The following is a 21,805-nucleotide window of genomic DNA, read 5'->3' on the forward strand; positions in this document are numbered from 1 at the left end:
CATCACCACCACCCAAATGGATTCTTAAAGAGGACTGGTGAGAGAAGGTGCATGACTTGCATGTTCAAGGACCTAAATTAAATCCCTGGCATTACATGTCCCCAACGACATGACTTGTTGTCACTATTATGACCATCCTATTACCAGCATGGCCCCAGTGAGCTCCAGTACCACACAGTCCAGTTAACCAAGAATCAAGAGGAGAGGCTCAAAGGACCTCCAGCACTGTCTAGCAGCCCCCCAATGAATGTTTATGAAATCTACTTAGCATCATTTCCTTTAAAAAACTACCATTCTCCCTACCTCACAGTGACTTACTTGGACTGATATATTGGTTGTCAATTTAACAGTGAGAGGAATATTGTTTTAAAATATTCTTTAGTAAGTTAAGAGCGATAGGGCAGCGGTTAGGGTGTTTACCTCTAGGACATAAGACCACCATCTTCTAACCTGACGCCTACTGCAAATAAAGCTCTTTCTTGACTATTATCTTCTCTCTCGGTTGGCCCCCTCTAGCATAAGTAGAACCAGATCTTTGAGACTACAAATGTTTTCAAGTGACTCAAACTTAAACTTAGCAAAGTAATTTTTATTTGTTTGGTTTGTTTGGTTTTGGTTTTTGGAACACATACAATAGCGCTCAGGGACTACTCCCAGCTCTGCACTTGCGGGTCACAGCAATGCTCAGGCCTCCTGTATATAAAATGTGCCCAGACCTTTGTGCTATCTCCCTGGCCCTGTGCAAAGTAATTTTTAAACAGTTGGGGAAGAAATAAAAATATCTCAAAAAGGTTTAGTAAAAGAAGGGGCTGTCAACTCTTCTATATTGATCTGACTTTCAAAATGGTTTAGACAGAGGTCCAATGCCAGTTGTATTACGTCATGGAAAGACCAGTTCTGCTGGGTTATCTTACTAAAGCCTCTTGATTCTCCAGTACCGCATTATGGCCCTCTATTAAAAACCCTGGCCTACAAAAAATAGCACAGAAGATCTGTAAGCTGATTTCATTATTTCCAGAAAATAAACACTTTCTTAAAACAAAGTTCAGAGTCACACTAAAATACCAAGTTCTTTTGCTTTTAGTTGATATCATACTATTTAATTAGAATCAACATTGACAGTTTAAAATTTACCTGTTCCATAAGTAAAGAAATTATTATTTAAGAAATATGATTTGTATATTCAGTACGATAGCCAGGATATGGAAACAACCCAAATGTCCAACATCAGATGAATGGATAAAGAAGCTGTGCTAAGCTAGAGGAATAGTACAGGGCTTAAGACACTTCACCCTGACATCCCATATGGTTCTCCAAAAACTGCCAGGAGTAATTCCGTAGTGCAGAACCAGGAGTAACCCTTGAATGTGTGTGACCCAAAAAGGGGAAAAAAATATTTTGGTAAGCTCTTTTTTCCCCCCTTTGGCTAGCCCTAAGTTTTGTCCTTTATAATAAAACTGAAATCATAAACATGGCACTTGAGTCCTGAATAATTTAGCAAATTCTCAAACCTGTACTGATAATGGAAATTCCTGAGTTTGTAACTAGTTGGTCAGACATAGGCAGCTGAGGGATTCCCACTACTGCTGGCATGGTGCCTGAAACAAAGGGACTGTGTCCTTAATATATGAAATCTGAACAAACTTTTGGTAATGAGAAAATGGCATTACATTTAATTAATTGCCCTCTCTGCCTCATCTGCTTCATTTGTACATGGAGATCATCACAGTATTTATACATAATACTGGTTTTTTTTGCTTTTTTTTCGGGGGGGTGACACCCAGCATTGCAAAGGGGTTACTCCCGGCTGATGCACTCAGGAATTACTCCTGGCGGTGCACAAGGGACCATATAGGATGCTAGGAATCGAACCTGGATTGGCCACGTTCAAGACAAACGTACTACCCACTATGCTATCACTCCAGCCCCAATACTGTTTTTCTTTGTCTCCACTGTATTCAAATACCACGCTTTACAAAGTTGTTCAAGATGCTTTGCTATAAGCATTCAATATTCCAACACCAATTCCTCCACCACTATCACCTCCACTGTCACCTTCCTTCCATCATTAAATCCATTTTCCCAACTGCCTTCAAGCCTGCCCCCATAACAGATTCACGATAATTTATTTTATACTGCTTGCGTGTCCCATTAACGGGAGGGCATTTGCCTTGCACACGGCCAATAGGGCCGACCCAGATTCGATTCCTCCACCCCTCTCGGAGAGCCCGGCAAGCTACTGAAAGTATCTCGCCCACACGGCAAAGCCTGGCAAGCTCCCCATGACATATTTGATATGCCAAACACAGTAACAAGTCTCACAATGGAAAGTTACTGGGACCGCTGGAGCAAATCGATGAACAATGGGAGGACAGTGCTACAGTGCTACAGTTACCATTAAATAGCTAATGGAATAAACAAAAACTTATTTCCATAGAAAAAAATTGTGAAAATTATTGCATCTCAGCGGGCTGGAGTTATAGCACAGCGGGTAGGGCATTTGTCTTACATGCAGCCGACCCAGGTTCGATTCCTCCTCCCCTCTCGGAGAACCCGTCAAGCTACTAAGAGTATCTCGCCCACACAGCAAAGCCTGGCAAGCAACCCTGAAATATTCGATATGCTAAAAATAGTAACAACAAGCCTCACAATTTGTTGTGAGACATTACTGGTGCACACTCGAGTAAATTGATGAACAATGGGAGGACAGTTCTACAGTGCTATTGTATCTCACCATGGGGACATTAAGTCATTGTCTAAGATTTAACTTGCAACAACAGCTTAGTAAAACCTTAAACTTATTTTAAACTTAGTTTACTTAGTAAACATTGGTTGGCTTCTGTTATGGCCCATTCCATCTGGTATGCTACTGGGATATCAGTGTTATAGAGTTTGGACATGTTGCTTCAGAAAATCTAGAATATTTAACTGAACAGTTAAATATTTATCTGGGCATGGCTTCCAAGTCTTCCAGAAGTAAAGATCACCACCCCCCTGACTCTGAGAAGGTCTGGTATTTTCAGCCACAAAGACCCATATACCTGGAGTTTTAGGGAGATTAGGCTCTCTGTGGCACTCAGTTCTAAGGTAGTGGAGTCCAGCCGGAGGCATGACAGCAGCTTTGGAGCGTGGAGTGTCTGCCTGGGCTTTGTTTGGGCATGAGATGGCCCACCTACCTCTGGACAGCTCTGGAGGTCTCGGTCAGGAACAGGTGTCCGAGAATACACAATATTTTTGTGAGAAATAAATGAGCTAATATAAGAAAAGCATTGAGATCAGTGCCTGCATGTATTAAGGTAAAAGTAAAGGCCCTCCCGTTGTTCATCAATTTGCTCGAGCGGGCCCAGTAATGTCTCCATTAGAGATTTTGTTGTTACTGTGTTTGGCATATCGAATACATCACGGGTGGCTTGCCAGGCTCTGCCGTGTGGGCGAGATACTCTCGGTAGCTTGCCGGGCTCTCCAAGAGGGGCGGAGGAATCGAACTCGGGTCGGCCATGTTGGCTGCATGCAAGGCAAACACCCTACCGCTGTGCTATCGCTCCAGCCCTGCATGTATTAAACACTTTATAAATACTAGTTTTAAATTGTTTCATTATTAAAATCCAGAGTTGGCCAATATAAAGATTACTGAGCTTTTTTGCTAAAATCTACATAACACAGAAACAACTGGCTCCCAACCTCTGTCAGAAAATGTTAACAACACTATCACATAGATGTTCAAGAAACTAGTGAGCTAATGTTCTAAACACAATAAGCACTGCTAATCATCAGATAGCTAGCAACTCACCCAGCAGCTCATCTAACAAAACTCAAGAGCAGTCAGTGTGGCCACTGCCAGAATATTACAGGCTTTCCGTAGCTCTGGAAATCATCACTCCAGAGAGATCAGGAGCCTTGCTCTGAATAAAGAAGCCAATTGTTAGGAGGAATCTAAACAAAAAGATTCTCACTTGTAGTTTGTCAAACTCCCTAGAATGATACATAGTGCGCAAATCTCACATGATACTTGTATGTTATTCTCAGTTTAGCTCTAAGTTACATCACTGTATCTTAAAAAACATTTCTCTGCTCCTTAGTAGTGGGGATCAACTCCTAATATCTCACTCCATTACCTTCCTTCTTGTAATTAAGGATATATTTGGCAGTATTCCAAGTAGTTGCTGATTCCAGAAATAAAATTCTTACTAAAAATTTAAGAATTTAAACTGTTTTCTTGAGCTGTCTTAGTATTATGACATAGACCCTCTGTTTCTTCCCTTTCTCGGTCACTTCTTCTTCCAAACTACTTCTATATGAACTTTCAGAGAAGACCAGGAATGCTTTCACTACCGTTATTCTAAATTTTTACTAAGAAAAAATTAGGTACCAGGCCAGGCCTTCATTTCTTTTTTTTTTTCTCTTAATGTGAAAATTGTTGTATCTGATCACCATGCTGTTAAGTTCTTCCTTTTTTTTAACTGAATCACTGTGAGATACAGTTACAAAGTTTCATGATCAGGTTTCAGTCATACAATGTTCCAACACCCATCCCTCCATCAGTGTACATTTCCCACCACTAATCCCCCCCCCCCCCCCACAAACCCTCCTACCACCAGCCTGCATCTACGCTCTATGGCAGTTTCTCCCTGCCTCTCTCTCTCTCTGCCTCTCTGTCTCTGTCTGTTTGCCTGTCCGTCTGTCTCTTTCTCCCTCCCTCCCTCCCTCCCTTCCTCCCTTCCTCCCTCCCTCTGTTTCCCTCTCCCCCCGCCCTTGGGCATTATTATTTGTAATACAGATACTGAAAGGCTATCATAATAGGCCATCATTACCCACTTTCAGCACTCATCTTCATGTGGACCAATCCTCCTGGTCCTTGTTTCTACTGTCCTTGGGTATTAGTCTCATACTATGTATTTTTTATATCCGACAAATGAGTGCAGTCATTCTATGTCTGTCCCTCTCCTTCTGACTTATTTCACCCAGCATGATACTCTCCATGTCCATCCATTTTATAAGTGAATTTCACGACTCTCTCTATATAGTTTCTAACAGCTGCAGAGTATTCCATTGTGTAGATCTACTATAGTTTCTTTCTTTTTTTTTTTTTTTGCTTTTGCTTTTTGGGTCACACCCAGTGATGCACAGGGGTTACTGGTAACCCAGTAATTCCTGGCTCTGCACTCAGGAATTACTCCTGGCAGCGCTCCGGGGACCATATGGGATGTTGGGAATCAAACCCGGGTTGGCTGCATGCAAGGCAAATGCCCTACCCACTGTGCTATTGCTCCAGCCTGTTTCTTCAACAAGTCATCTGTTCTTGGGCACTCAGGTTGTTTCCAGGTTCTGGCTATTGTGAACAGTGCTGCAATGAACATACAAGTGCAAATGTAATTTCTGCGGTGTGTTTTTACACCTAGCAGAGAAAGGCTAAATTCTTTTTTTTTTTTTTTTTGCTTTTTGGGTCACACCCAGCGATGCACAGGCATTAACTCCTGGCTTATGCACTCAGAAATTACTCCTGGCAGTGATCAGGGGACCATATGGAATGCTGGGAATCGAACCTGGGTCAGCTGCGTGCAAGGCAAACGCCCTACCCAATGTGCTATGTTAGATTGAGCGATAGCACAGCAGGTAGAGCATTTGCCTTGCACACAGCCAACCCGGGTTCGATTCCTCTGTCCCTCGCAGAAAGCCCAGCAAGCTACCGAGAGTATCTCGCCCGCATGGCAAAGCCTGGCAAGCTACCCGTGACGTATTTGATATGCCAAACACAGTAAACAACAAATCTCACAATGGAGATGTTACTGGTGCTTGCTCGAACAAATCGATGAACAACGGGAGGACAGTGACAGTGACAGTGTTTTTGCACCCTGAGGGTTTATTCCCTGAAATGGTATAGCTGGGTCATATGGAAGCTCAATTTCTAGTGTTTTGAGGAATGCCCATATGTTTTCCAAAAAGGGTGGACCAGTCGGCATTCCCCATCAACTATTAATGAGAGTCCCATTCTCCCTGCATTCACACCAGCACTAGTAGTTCTTTTTCTTTTTTGATGTGTGCCAGTCTCTGTGATGTAAAGTGATATCTAATTGTTGTTTTGATTTGCATCTCCCTGATGATTAGCGATATAAAGCATTTTTTCATGTGCTGTTTGGCCATCTTTATTTCTTCTTTAAGGATGTTTCTGTTCATCTCCCCATTTTTTGATGAGGTTGGAGGTTGTTTTTTTCTTGTAAAGTTCTATCAGTGCCTTATATATCTTGGATATTAACCCCTTATGTGATGGGAATTGGTATATAATTTTACTTATTCTGTGGGTTGTTTATGTCCTGGTCACCATTTCTTTTGAAGTGCAGAAGCTTCTTAGCTTAATGTAGTCCCATTTGTTTATCTTTGCTTCCACTTGGTCAGGGGTGCTTCATCCTTAAAGATGCGTTTAGCTTCAATGTCATGGAGGGTTCTATCTACATTTTCTCCATGTACCTTATGGATTCAGGTCTGATATTGAGGTTGTTAATACATTTTGATCTGACTTTTGTACCTGACATTAGACACAGATCTGAACTCTGTCATTGTTTTTACATGGAGCTGTCTAGTTTTCTCAGCACAACATGTTGAAGAGGCTTTCCTTGCTCCAATTCACATTTCTTGCTCCTCTGTCAAAGATTAAGTGATATTTATCTGTGATGTTATACTATGTCAGTATGTGCAACTTTATTCTATTGGTCTGCAGGTCTGTCTCTATTCCAATAGCATGCTGTTGCAATTACTGCAATTACTACTGCTCTGATATACAGTTTGTAGTTGGGAAAAGTGATGCCTACCATCTTCTTTTCCACAAGGATTGCTTTAGCTATTTTGGGGGTTTGTTGTTCCATATGATTTTAGGAGTGTTTTGTCTATTTCTTTGATAAATGTCATGGGTATCCTTATAGGGACAGTGAATCTGTACAATGCTTTGGGGAATATTGCCATTTTGACAATATTCAAATCCTTCTGATCCTTGGGCAGGGTATGTTTCTCCATTTCCTTGTGTCCTCTTTTATTTCCTGAAGTAGTGTTTTGTAGTTTTCTTTGTACAGGTCCTTCACCTTTTTGGTTAAGCTGATTTCAAGGTACTTGATTTTCTTAGGCACAATTGTGAATTGAATTGGTTTTTTTAGTATCTCTTTCTTCTGTTTCATTATTTGTATACAGGAAAGCTATGGACTTTTGCAGGCCCTCATTTCTTCCTCAGAATTAAAAAACTAAAATTAAGTAAAATTGCCTGTTGTCTGTCATCTACAAGTTGTTCACTCAAGTCATCCTGAATAGAATAGGCAGAACGCTACACAAAGGACAACCATGTGAGCAAGCTGGGTTCCAAAAAGGATGCAACATGATCGACCATATCCACACAGTGACCAAGCTCATTGAGGTTTTGCAAGAGTTCAAGGTGCCGCTCTGTCTAATATTCATTGATTTAAAGAAGGCCTTTGATTCTGTCGAGACTGAAGTGGTCATCTGTAGGATGACATTGCTTTGTCCTTTCTCCCTTTCTCTACAAAGAGCTTAGGTTTATCAGGTTACACCCATCACAGTGTTCCTGAGGCACTTCCATGCCATTGTGTTTATCTGTAAATTCTTCCCTGTGCTTTCCTCCCCAACCAGTTAATCAGCTTTCCCCCTAATCAGACTCTGTTAACTTGTAAGGTTAGATTCCTCAGAAATCTATGATTTTATATGTATGAGTGAAATATTGCCTTTCTCCTCTCCTTATGTCTTTTGAATAGTTTACTTTAATGCAATGTCATTTTTGTATAGATACAGGAAGACCGTTAATATTATGCTTTGTAACTTAGGATTTAATTGGCTCTGAATAATATTCACTCCCGGGCATCTGCTTTCTCGACTTAAGCCTCAGTTGCCCTTGGTTCCTAACACCCCAAAAGCAGGGTCCCAACGAGGGACTGAATGGACCCATGCAAGCGGTGAGCTACCCTGGCATCGAAATGGGCCAGGCCAAAGTGCCATGATTCTTAACTATAAGTTAAGAGTTTGATCATAGACAAATGCTGTCATAATCCAAAAGTAACGACAAGAGTAGGACCCTCCTAGGGGTAGGAAAGACTATCTGGACTGAGTACTGTTGTCTGAGATCGAGATGGCCCTAGGAGAGCAATCCTATTAAGTTTAAGGTATTTCTTACTGTATCCATACAAAATGATTTATATTATATATGCTTATATGTTTGTTGGACAGGGAGAGGAGAAACACACCCAGGGGATTCCGTTCTAGGGTAGGTCATCCTGCTGAGAGAATACCTGTCCTAGAAGCGGCTTTCCTGGAGGGAAAGAACTTTACACATTATTGGTTGTGACCACACCTATGTGTAATGTTACCCCAACCCCTCATGCTTTGGGATTTAACTGCACTGTAAAAGTGAGCTGGGGGATCAGAATCCAGACTCCAGAGCAAGAGGAGAAAGGGCATCAGGATCAGAATCCAGACTCCAGAGAAGGAGGATGAAGGGGGATTGAGAAGGAGAATGAAGTAGCATGGGGGAAGAAGAAGCAGGAGAGGAAGCAGAGGAGAGAGACAGGAGTGGATGGAGAGAGGATTGGAATAAACTGCAACTAAGACCAACCACCCTGGCCCTCGTTTCCTTCCTTCGCCTGCCCATCACCACTGACCTCCCCCGGGTGGGGAAAGCGGCCTGAGAATACCGAACGCTGGCGGCGGGACAGATAGACCACTGCCGGTGCTGTCTTTTTTGCGTTTACACAGTCATCGAAGCCCTAGCCAAACAAGGTGTTCAAACTCAGTACATCAGGATCCTCCGAGAGCTGTATTACAGATTCACCACCAGGATCTCACCATTCTACAAGGAAGTGATCACTGACATAAAGAGAGGGGTTCGGCAGGGTGATACCATTTCACCGAAACTCTTCAGTGCCACCCTCGAGAATGTCATGCGACGACTGGAATGGGAAGAAATGGGAGTGAAGATAGATGGTTGGCAACTACACTACCTCCACTTCACTGATGACATCATTCTAATAACACCAAACATTAGCCAAGCAGCACAAATGCTGGCCAACTTTGACTCTGAATATGAAAAGGTCGGACTGCAGCTGAATCTCACCAAGACAATGTTCATGAAAAACAAACTAGTTCCTAACATTCCATTTGCTCTCAACAGAACGAACATCTCCAAATGCAGCAGTTATGTGTACCTGGGTCAAGAACTCAACATGAGGAATAACTTGGCACCAGAACTGCACATGAGGAAAAGAGTGGCATGGAACGTCTACAAGAGCGTCGAAGAAATTGTTAAGAGGATGAAAAACCTCCAGCTCTGGGCACATCTTTTCAACTCTACCATTCTTCCTGCACTAATATACGCCTCAGACACCTAGGCCCTACAAAAACAATATGAGAATGCTATTCGGGTCACCCAAAGAGGAATCGAAAGAGCTATACTTGGAAAATCACACTTCACTCAAGTGAGAGAAGGAATCTGGAGTTCTGACCTCCATCTATGATCGAGGATCAGGGACGCTGTCTCATTTGCCAATGTGTCGAAAATCAGATGAGCTGGACAAGTAATGCAATTTGGAGATGACTGCTCGACTAGAGCCATTACCAACTGGATTCCACGGGACGTCAAAAAAAAAAAACACCTGGCTGCCCACCTACGAGATGGTCAGATTTCTTCATCAAGACCCTGAACAAATGGTTTGATGCTCTTCATGTTCCTGGAGTGAGAAGACGCCATTGGGCTACATTAGCACGTGGCAGGGTCAAATGGAGACATTACTGGTGCCCGTTCAAGCAAATCAACGAACAATGGGATGACAAGTGATTACAAGTGAAGTAAAATTGAATATTTTCTTTGAAATTCCAGTATAATCATAAAGATCATTTCACTCTTTGGTCTCTCCATCAGCAGTATGAACACTAATACAGAGAAACCTTTTTAATTAAGATCAGGAGGGTAGAAAAAAGTTCCTTCCAGGGACTGGAGACATGTTACAGTGGTAAAACACTTGTTTTGCATGGAACCAACCCAGGTTCAATCCCAATATCCCCCGAGCACTGCCAGGAGTGATCCCTTAATGCAAAGCCACGAATAGCCCCTAAGCATAGCTGTGGGTGACCCAAAAATTAGGGGGAAAAAAGTCTTCCTACTCATGTGCAATCAGCAAACCAACATGACTTGCATATCTAGCAGAAAGCGATAGTGTTTCCCTGCCCCAGAAGAAGAAAGGACATATTTCTATCCTTTTAAAAAGTAAACATGTTTCTAACCCTTCTATAGGAGATAAGGTTTGCTGGCCCTGAGACTGAGGTACACATAAAATGTGTCACTAGAAGATTGAATTTTTGCTTATTGTTGCTTACTTATCCACACTTTTCCTGACTGTTGCTTCTAAATTATTTTGTTGGTGGAATACTGGGGGAAGGTGCAAGATAGTGTACTGCTGATTTGCTCAGTTATTAAAGCAAAGCCCCTACAAGGAAAACAGCTTCTAAAGATTTTCAGAGTGGGTATGGTGCCACCAGCAGGTCAATCTGTACCTGTGAGGTGAGTGCATCAGCAGCCTGATGGCGCCTTCAGATTTCCAGATACCCCAAAATTGCTGCTGTGCCTTTGGCCAGACCCCAAAAACTTGGGGCAAAGTATACCAAGAAAGTAAACAACCAAAAGTTAGGTATATGGGAGACACACCGACAAACCACCTCTGGCTCAGCTATATAATTGGAGGCATGGCCTCTCTGGTTCCTGATCGAACTGCTTAAAGGCCATGATCCCAGAGACTCAGAAACAAATCTCGAAACCCGATGGCTTTTAGCAGAAATGTGTCCGGTCCCTGCAGTAAGTTACTGGCACCGGGCCACCCCAGGTGGGAATAGGTTTCATACCTTGGCCAGTTCCCCCTGGCGGCCTGGTGGCCATCATTCTCCAGAGGCCACTGGACAGTCAGGTTTGGGCCCACAGTGACAAGTCATGTGGGGCCTCACAGGATGGATGTGGAGCTAGCCCTTTCCTCCCCACCCCAACGAGACCCTGAGTCACCGCCCACAAACGGCCTCTGTGGCTCCTGATCAAGCCGTTTAACGGCCATGATCCCAGAGACTTAGAAACAAATCTCAAAACCCAACGGCTTTTGGCAGAAATGCGTCTGAACCCCGCAGTAGGTTACTGTTGCCAGGCCACCCAGGGGGAAAGGGTGCTGTCCCTCCTCTTGCTCCCTCTGGGCAGCTCTGTGGCCAACATCCTCCAGAGGCCACTGGATAGTCAGGATTGGGCCCTCAGTGATGAGATATGCAGGGACCCATGGGATGGTGGTAGAGCCGGCCTTTTCCTCCCCATCCCAACCAGACCCCAAGTCACTGCCCATGAACGGCTTTTCTGCCTCCTGATCAAGCTGCTTAACGGCCATGATCCAAGAGACTCAGGAACAAATCTTGGAACCCAGCAGGCTTTCGTAGAAATCCCTCCATATTTAACTGTTAAAATTTCAGAATTTCAAAATCATGCGGTCACTACTGCAGCCACGCAACATCATATGCTATTCATAACCAGCAATAGAAAACAAATTGTCTACAGTTGCCTTTTCAGCAGATCTGAGTGTTGGGGTAAAATCCCAAATAATAATGGTGGGTCTGGTGTCAAAATAGTGAATGTAATCAAAGTAGAGAGAGAGAGTAATGTGGAAATCATCTGCCCCACAGGTAGGGGGAGGGTGTGGGATAGGGGTATCCTGGGGTTTTTGGTGGTGGAGAATGGGCACTGGTGAAGGGACGGGTGTTTTGTTGTATGACCGAGACTTAAACCCGAAAGCTTTGTAACTGCTCTCACGGTGATTCAATAAATAAAATGATAAAAAATGTTTTTTTTTCAGAAAGCTATCAACATAGTAACTTAACACATCTTCTAAATTAATAAAAGAGGTAAGGTCTATCAGTCCAGAACCAGGATTAGAACGTTGTTCTTAAGTACCTAATCCACATTATAGTATCTCTACCAGATCTAATATCCAAGGGAATTTTTTTATTGTTTGTTGGCTTTTTGGGTCACACCTGGCGATGCACAGGGATTACTCTTGGCTTTTCACTCAGGAATTACTCCTGGTGATGTTCGAGGGGCCATATGGGATGCTGGGAATCGAACCTGGGTTGGCTGCGTGCAAGGCAAATGCCCTACCCGCTGTGCTATCAATCCAGCCCCCTCAAAGGAATATCTTTTTAAAAAAATTTTCTGGTTTTGGGGCCATACCCAGTAGTGTTCAGGCTTACTCCTGGCAGTGCCCAAGCGACTGTATGGGTACTGTGAATCAAGGCTGGGTCAGCTATGTGAGAGGTGAGCACCCTACCCATTGTACTATTGCAGTACAGTATGATAATTCTGTACTGGCCCCAGAATTCAAACAAACATAGAAATAGCCTCATTCCAATAGAAACAGATCTCCACCATAACAGTCACCATACTAGTATTTTCAACCAAGATAGTTTGAAAAAGCATTGGTACAGGTCTAAGTTCTCTGTCCACTCTGTCTAATGAAAAAATAACTTCATAAACTGACGCAAACCCAGGAACTTGGGCAGTCATTTATGTAATAAACCCTTCTTACTTTAATGCCTATCCTAAGAGATGCTGCGAAGAGATTACCTCCACACTTGCTAATATCAATGGCAGTTCTAGTCACACATACAAATGAAAAGGAAACAAAAGCCCTTTCCCATTCCAGGTAAGTCTTACACAATTAGGCATGTTCAGAAATTAAGAACTGTGACGCGAACCCAACAAAGAAAAAAGAATTAGTCTTGGCTTAGTGTTTTTATACATGAAAACCATTTAAAGTTTTTGTGTGATCAGTTCAACATGAGTCAGCAGAGTGAAATGACCGCTGAAGGCACCAGCCTAATCAGAGTGCAGAGCGAGGCAGCCAGTCCTGCTGGGTTCTGTGCTGATCTAACCATACTTGGGAATCTGCAGCCAATTCTAGGACTCATGGGCTGAGACAGATATCACCAAGTGTTCACAGGCAGGGCACAAAGCTGAAGAGAAGGCTGAGAAACATGTTTCCTCCAAAGAACTAGGGTTACTTATCTATAAAAGAGGAACTCAGGGGGACACTGGCTCAATAGGTAAGCAAACTCCTAATCTCCAGAGATGTAACAGAAGCTCAACGAGGGTGCGTGTTGGCAAAAAAGGTGTAGAGATAGAATGCAATCTCTAAGAATTCTAGTGCAGAGAGCCAGGAGTCAGTGCAGTGGTTAGAGTGTATGTCTGGCATGTGCCTGATCTGGGTCCAATTACAGGCACATGTTCCCCGAGAACTGCCAGGTGCAGCCCTCGAAGCCACTCAGTGCTTCCAGGTGTGGCTCTGGAGACTTTCAGCACATCCCAGAGTGCAACTGCAGTGCACTAGCTGCACTGCCTCTCCGGGCCCGTGAGCCAAACCAACAGCCCAGTTGGCTGAGAATTGTTCAGTGGGGACCCTGGGCCTCCTGTGAACCTCTATTGAGAGCATCTTCTCCCATTCCGTGTCTATACTCAGTCTTATTCAGAGACTGTACGTAGAGCCATTTCAATAATCTTCCCTTTCCTTTCCTAAGTATCTCATCTGTTCATGGCCTTTTAAGACCAAGCTGCTGCCTATGCCTTCTCTTCTCTAAACCTGGCAGCAATTTGGAGTGATGATCAGGCTGCCTATTAATTACCTTCTGAGGACTTCCAGGCCTTCCACAGGTCCTCCACGCTGATGAGCTTATCCTCGCCATGAAAGGTGCTGTGTTTCACTGTCGGGTCATGGTAGTTGAGGTCCTCTCTCAGGAACTGCAAGAGAAAAGCACACATGTCACAGAAGATACCTGGGTGCCCACCCACCAAGATCTCCCTGCAGGTCATCAACACAGGGTCTATTATCCTTCTGGAATCCTTCTATGTGCATACACCTTAGTGGCCAGCTAAACTGCCTCCCACCCCACCCCCGTTCCTCTTTCTTTTATTACATTACTTGGAAAATGAATATGAATAAAGAATTCCTTCTTCATAGTATTTTATTATGGAGAGATAATAAATGACAGTAAACAAGAGGGAAGTCTTACTGGAAATATTAGACTAAACAAAATTCCAAGAACTTCTATAATATCTTTTCATATCATCTATACAATCATAATCATTTTACAAATAAGACAGATATTCTCAGAGTTGATGCAATTTTCTTCAAATCAGTGACATCTTAAAACTACAGAGGCTAAATTTTATTTGTTATGATAGTTTATGGGCTGGAGCAATAGCACAGCGGTAGGGCATTTGCCTTGCATGCAGCAAACAGGGCCGACTTGAGTTCGATTCCTCCGCCCCTCTCAGAGAGCCCGGAAAGCTACTGAGAGTATCTCGCCTGCATGGCAGAGCCTGGCAAGCTCCCCGTGACGTATTCGATATGCCAAACACAGTAACAACAAAGTCTTACAATGGAGACGTTACTGGGCCCGCTCGAGAAAATCAATGAACAACGGGAGGACAGTGCTTATGAGAGTTTATATACATCCCACAATTCTTTCCACAAAAGGTGAATTTCCTTCCCCTTGAATAGAGCCAAATGTTAATGGCTCATTTTCCAACAAGAAAATGTGGCACCAGTGAAACAGAATGACTTCCAAGGCTGTTAGAAAAGCAGTATGTATGTCTGATGGTGGGTGTGGTATGGCAATATATTTTTGAAGAGCCATGAAATTCTATGTAGTCATATAAACCAATGTTTCATCAATAAATAAAAATAATTTTATTTTCTAGAGAAAAGATAAGGCCACATGAATTCCATCTGGTTCTTCTCTTTTGGGGGACAAAAGTCTTGATGAGGTAATATGTATGAAATAAATGTATTTATCCCAAACCTTCTGTGCTGAAGAGGTCATATGGAAAGACTTTTAAGAGACAGATCCCCAAGTGTTCATATTTTCCAGCCCAGAAGTCAATACAAGAGATGGAGGCTTCAACTGATTACAATCCCCAGACTTTAAGTCACCTCACCTGATGCAAGAGGACGCAGATGATTTGTCCCTGCTAAGCCAAGCCCAGATGGCAGATACATAATAAAATTAAATAAAATTAATAGCTGTTTTAAGCCCCTAAGTTTTGGAGAAGTGTGCTATGCAACACTGAATAACTGAAAGTTTGTTGTTCAAGGTTACAGTCGATAAGTAATGAATTTAGTATTCAACCCCAAATAGCTATCTTTATAGCCCAACTTTTTGCCCTGTGCTCCATATGCTGGCTTTTCTGGTATGAATTCTTTTCATAATATACTTTTACAATAAGAAAACACAGCAAAGAAATTTTTAAAAATTATTAAATTGGTGTGGGCCATCCTTCTGCAACCCCCCTCCCCCCAAAAAAAACCTTTTAGAAATTTAGTTGGTAATTAAACTCACAGAAACTCAGATTGAGCCTTGCCCTCACTAGCATATACAGGCCTGAACACTGACAAGTGCTTTACACAGAACCCCCACCCCACCCCCCGCAGCCCCGGCCATGGGAGAAAGATGCAATCTGATCATCACCTCACAAAAGCACACCTTTTGGTAAAATGTGTAGGTATATATAACATGTAAGACTTGCAGGAAATAGCTCTTTATCCCAAGATCCAGGAAAGAATTGGGTAATGTCAGTAAGTTACTGACTAAAGGAATAGATGATGGACAGTATAGACCCAGGTTCCCTAGACTCATAATGAATAGGTAATTTTTTCCCATTGGTCTTGCATGCATTGGGCACCACATGTGCACATGCGTATATATGTGTGTTTATATGAGCCCTGGAGCGATAGCACAGCGGTAGGGCGTTCGCCTTACAAGCGGCCAACATGGCCGACCCGAGTTCGATTCCTCCGCCCCTCTCGGAGAGCCCGGCAAGCTACCGAGAGTATTCGATATGCCAGACACAGTAACAACAAAGTCTCCAATGGAGACGTTACTGGGCCCGCTCGAGCAAATCGATGATCAACGGGAGGGCCTTTACCTTTTTACCTTTTTATATGTGCTAGGGAATCAACCAGGCCTCCCTCAGGCACAGCAGGTTCTCCATCTCTTTGGGCTGTCTTCACAACCCTCGACACTGATTCTCAATGACTCAGAAGACAAGTTTGCAAAGAGTTCACACGTATACTCTCAACCTAGACAGAGTATATATGCTGAGCACAAGGAGCTTGGCAACATCCATAACATAACAGAGCACTGTCTAACACGACTTAATGCAATGATGGAAATGTTCAATATCGGTCCGAACAGTCACAACTAAACACACAGAGTACTCATAACATGGCAAGTATGACTTTAAGAAATAAACCTTTTCTGAGGCTGGAGAGATAGTACAACAGGTAGGGCACTTGCCTTACACGCAACCAACCCAGGTTTGATCCCTGGCATCCCACATGGTCCCCCAAAGACCATCAGGAGTGATTCCTGAGTGCAGAGCCAGAAGTAACCCCTGAACATTACCATGACTGGCCCAAAAACAGAAAGAGAGAGAGAGAGAGAGAGAGAGAGAGAGAGAGAGAGAGAGAGAGAGAAAGATAGGTTAAAAAAATAATTTAGACTTAAATGGCTTTATACAGCTAAGTTCTGTAGCTGGAGTGTAGTTCTAATCCATCCAACTCCCTGAGGTACCAGTATGACCTAGCTGTACTACTCCATAGGCTGGACTGGAGCAGGAAAGGAAGGGCCTCTGGGGAGGTGTGGAGGTGAAAGCAGTATTCACATGCATAATGTTAACAATTCTTTGTGTTCTCTGAGCCATAACTAAACACCACCTGTGGTCAAGGTTCTCCAGCTCCCCTAATCTCTTGTTTACAATTAAGAAATCTACTTTGAATCCTAGCTGGAGTGCAGCACGGCTGATACATAGGTGCCACTGCCTTAGGCTCAGGCCAGCAGTACAGGCCAGCTGGTCAGTGTTCAGGGGACACCACAGCTATACTAAACAGGGCAGGGTGGGTGGTCGTACCAGTGACCCAATCCAGAGACTCTCATTATACTCTAGGCCTGTGCTCTACCACTTGAGCCTTATCCCCAGTCACTAAGGAAATCTACTTGAAGTTTTCTTTGTAATTTTCTTCCCCCTCCCCCCTTCCCATCCTTTGCTATTGTGATGAGGAGGGTGACACATACTCAGCTGTGGTACTTACTAGGTGGGGCTGGGGGGTTGCATGCTGAGCTGCAGTTCCTTTCCACTTAATGTCAGTGCCCACCAGGATTGCACACACTTCTTGGGGTGCACAGGGGATTTGGATCACATCTATCAGAGCTTAGAGTTACTCCCAGTTCTGAGCTTTGGAGGCCATCTATAGTGCCAGGGATCAAAGTGGAGTAGACTGCATGCAAGGCAAAACCCTTAACCTCTGCACTCCCTCCCGCCCAGTAGCACACTCTAGTATGGAGCACACGCACAGTTAGTCACTCTGCACTGGAGATTTTATTCTTTTTTTGTGTCATGAAGGGATAACAAATGGCGGTGCCTCGGGGATGAGAACAGCACTTGGCATGTGAGATGGTGCCAGGAGCCACGTGTCGGCAAGGCAAGCACTCCATCACTCGACCCACCACCAGCACTGAGAAAATCTACTTTTCAGTAAAGATTAAATAGGTGACTGGTGAAGGGTTTAGAGAGAGGAGATTTTGACAATTTTCAGAAAGTAAACTTAGATATTTTTAGATTTTTAAATAATCAGCTTTTTTGGCCATCTGACATTCAATTTAATTACGATATAAATTGTAAATCTTAACATCTTCCTCCAAGTTTATATCTAGTTATTCCAAGTCATTCATTACCCGGTCTTTCATTACTTTTTATAAAATGTTATTTAATAATAAAGCCCTTGCAGGGGTTGTAGTGGTAGAACAGATGGGAAGGCACTTGCCTTAAGTGTACGTGACCCAGATTTGATCCCTGGAGCCCGATGAAGTCCCCTGAGTCCACCAGGAATGACCATCCCTGAATGAAGATCCAGGAGTAAGCCCTGAGCACTACTAAGTGTGGCCCCAAGATAAACAAAAAATAATAATTATAAAGTCCTTATGGTACCAGAAGATAGAGTGGTCAGACTGAATCCAGGTTCAATCTCTGGCGCCATCTGACCCCTTAAGCATCACTGCCCTGGGGCCCTGCAGTCCTCAGCACCAGAGGACCTATAAAGCACAGCATCATCAGGCCCTTTAATCAAACCACTCCTTTAGCTGGCTATGAATTTCCAGTGGGGCCCCAACTCCTGAGCACTGCTTGGAAGCCTACCACCCTCCACAAAAATGTCCTTCCATGTCTGTATAAAAATGGCATATCTCCACACTTCTGTCATTTGCACTAAACCATATTTCTGCTTATAAAAGCATAAGCTAGCATGGACTATTTCTTTGTATTTTTTTTTTTTTTACGTTTCAGAAAAACATCTAATATCTGAGCATCCTCTTCTCGTGGCTCTTCTATTTCAGAATAGTTCCAGTCAGTCTTAGGTCGTGTTTTTCAAAATTAATCTAAAGATAAATTTGATTATTTTTATTTGCAGCCTGATTGTTCTCACTAGGGACAGATATGATGAGACCACAAGACCTTCAACATCAGATATCGGAACACCTTAGGGAAGACAGGGTTCTAAAAGCTGGCGGCCAGAGAGATAGTATAGTGATTAAGGCGCTTGTTAGGAGTAACCCGAGCATAGCCAGGTATGGCCCCAAGATAAACAAAAAGAAGTCTAAAATTAAAAGTCTGGGAAAGAAATTGATTCATTCACTTGTTCATTTGTTCACTCATTTGTTCAACAAATACATGATTCCTATGAATCAGACATGGTTCCTGACACTAAAGATGGAATAAGCAGCAAAGAAAACAGATTCAGATCCTTGTCCTCATTGAGCTAACACCCCATTTGGATAAGAAAAGCAATAATTTATATAAAGCCAGGAGGAGGTAAAGCCAAAAGCAGTAGTGTCTGTGGTTTGTCGTTTTAATTGAAGGATTCACTGAAGATCTTATTAAGATCTTAGATGACTTTGTGGCACCACAGAGGTAGTACAAGGTTTAAGGCATTTGCCTTACATGTAGTTGACCTGGATTTGACCCCTGGCACCATAGTTGGCCCCCTAAGGACCTCCAGGAGTGACTCCCCTGAACAGGGAGTCAGGAGTAAGCCCTGAGAACCAGTAAAGCTAAAGAAATAAATGAGGTGAAGAGTAATGGTGGATGAACTCAGGGAAGCAACAGAAATCCAGTCCATAAAGGCCTACATAGGTCACTTGAGATGACTTTCACATTATTTGGGCAGTGTGGGATTGGGGATACCATGCAATACCAGGTAATGCTCGAAGGTTATTCCTGCTCTGTGTTCAGAACTGACCCCTGGAAGCTCAGGGGACCATATGTGGTGCCAGGGATTCAAACCAGGGTTGGCCACATGAAAGAAAAACACTCCATCCTGTCCGATCCCTCTGACCCCAAGAACTTGGTCTTTTAATCTGAGGTGTAAACTGTCAAAGGAATTTGAATAGAGGTAGAACAGGATCACATTTTCATCTCTGTTTGCTTTTGGGAGGGAACTACACTCAGGGGACCATTCGGGGTGCTGGAGATTGAACCCAGGTTAGCCGAGTACCAGGCAAACACGTACTATCACTCTAGCCCCTGCTTTTGACTGGGTAAGTGAAACCTTGTGTCAGAGGTTACATGGTTTGGTAGGGGAGCTAGATATAAAATAAGGCTTAGAAGAGTATGAACCGTACTGCAGAACTCAAGAGAGTCACTTCTGATCACAGAACTTTTTTTCTTTTTTATTTCTTGCTTTGCTCAGGGCACCATATGGAATGCCAGGAATTGAACCAGGTCGGCAAGGCAAACACCCTACCCACTCTACTACTGCTCCAGCCCTGCTTTTTCGCCTTTTATATTCTCACGTTAGCTTCCTTCCAGTAATAATCACAAGCAATATACTTTAAAACATGCCAAATTACATAAAACAAACTAACAAACAAAAAACATGCCAAGTGTTTTTATGTAAACCAGAAATCACAAACTCTTCTTTGCGTCTCTGAAGGACAGGGCTATTATAACGGAGCAGTGGGGGCTGAATAACGCCCACACGAGGCCCTGAGAGTGATGGGAGCAGCGCCGCTCACACAGTCTCTTCAGAAGGGACAGCTGCTGCCCTGCTCTGACTCTTGCCAGGAGCTTGCCTATGGGGCAGGAGCAGATGGAGTGAGGGTACAGTGGGGGTACCTGAGAGCCTCACGAACTCTCTCAGCACCTATTCTTACCTCTGAGCTCCCCCAAATTATAACATACATGCTCAGATAAAATCTTTCATTTGGATTATTGATATTCTTTCCTACCACTGTAGCACTGTCCTCCCATTGTTTATCAATTTGCTCGAGCGAGCACCAGTAACGTCTCCATTGTGAGACTTGTTGTTAACTGTTTTTGGCATATTGAATTCGTCACCGGTAGCTTGTCAAGCTTTGCATGCGGGCAGACTACTCGGTAGCTTGTTGGGCTCTCTGAGAGGGGTGGAGGAATCAAACCCGGGTCAGCCGCGTGCAAGACAAACACCCTACCCACTATGCTATCACTCCAGCCCATTCTATCCTAAGTAAAATGTAAATAAGCATTGTTATGAAATGTTACATATTAAATTAATTCACAAACTAACACTGTACATAAGAAGAAAGTGCTTAGGACTGGAGAGGAAATACACTGGCTTTGGCACTTGCCTTGCATGAGGCTGACTCAGGTTTGATCCCCTGAACATCATATGGTACCCCTAGCCCTGTCATGAGTGATCCCTGAACTCAGAGCAAGGAGACAGCTGGGTATGGCCCAAAAGTCACCACCAAAATAAAAATGAAACAAAAAGAAAGTGATTGCTTGCCAGGGAGAGGTGCTCAAGTCAAGTTGCAGCGCTCAAGTCTCTCCAAAATAAAATTTCTAAAGTTCTTCCTGAAGCTCAGTGTTCCTAGATCTTTAGATTTGGGTCAGGGAGAAGATGTGCATTGTATGTGTGTATGTCTGTGTGTGTCTGTGTGTTCCAGGGATCAAACTGGGGGTGCACATACAGAGCTCACAGAGCTAAAGTATATACAGAGCATAAAAAGCATGTATTCCAATCATGCTCTGTACATACATACAGAGTCTATGCTCCAATCACTGAGCTATATAGCAAACAGCCTATAGATTAAAAAAAAAATTCCACTGTGTCCCTGAGGGGTCAGCTCTGTGGCTTAGAGCTGCCTGCCATGTAGGCATGAGGCTATAAGTCAGCCCACAGTACCACTGCGTGTGCAAAATGCCATCCTGGCAGCTCTGCTGTTGGCCATTGGCAGCTTTGAGTCTTGGTCCCTGGTACTGCAAGTGTTTTGCAGCTGTGCTATAGGCAAAAACTACAACTAAGAGGGTATCACCCCTGGCATGCACATGTGTGAGCATGTTGACATGGCTGTCAACCCTGATGAACATTACAACTAGAATGTGCATGAGCACCACAACTAAAGGAGTATGACCTTAGTAAATACTACAGTCAAGTATGTGTGTACCACAAACAACCCACCCCGGTAAAGCACCACAGAGTATAAGCACCACAGCTAGGCATGAGTGCAATCTCTGGCCTTTGCAACAACAGCAGCAAGAGCGAATGGAAAGGGGTAAAGAAATTTAGAAGGGGCTGGAGAGATAGCACAGCGGGTAGGGCGTTTGCCTTGCACACGGCCAACCCGGGTTCGATTCCCAGCATCTCATATGGTCCCCTGAGCACTGCCAGGAGTAACTCCTGAGTGCAGAGCCAGGTGAAACCCC

The 21,805-nt window shown here is 43.5% G+C and overlaps 1 protein-coding gene across 3 annotated transcripts in view; it reads right to left on the bottom strand.

Annotated features, from left to right (window-relative positions):
• STIM1 (stromal interaction molecule 1) overlaps window positions 1-21,805 on the bottom strand; it is a 203,816-nt gene that overhangs the window by 49,590 nt on the left and 132,421 nt on the right. For all 3 annotated transcript variants that reach the window (XM_056116075.1, XM_056116077.1, XM_056116076.1), the window contains exon 3: window positions 13,693-13,807. In XM_056116075.1, coding sequence (XP_055972050.1) covers window positions 13,693-13,807 — 115 coding nt within the window. The remainder of the gene's footprint in view (window positions 1-13,692; window positions 13,808-21,805) is intronic.

Source organism: Sorex fumeus, unplaced genomic scaffold (assembly GCF_029834395.1).
Source record: "Sorex fumeus unplaced genomic scaffold, SorFum_2.1 ptg000030l, whole genome shotgun sequence".
In the NCBI taxonomy this organism is placed as follows: Eukaryota; Metazoa; Chordata; class Mammalia; order Eulipotyphla; family Soricidae; genus Sorex; species Sorex fumeus.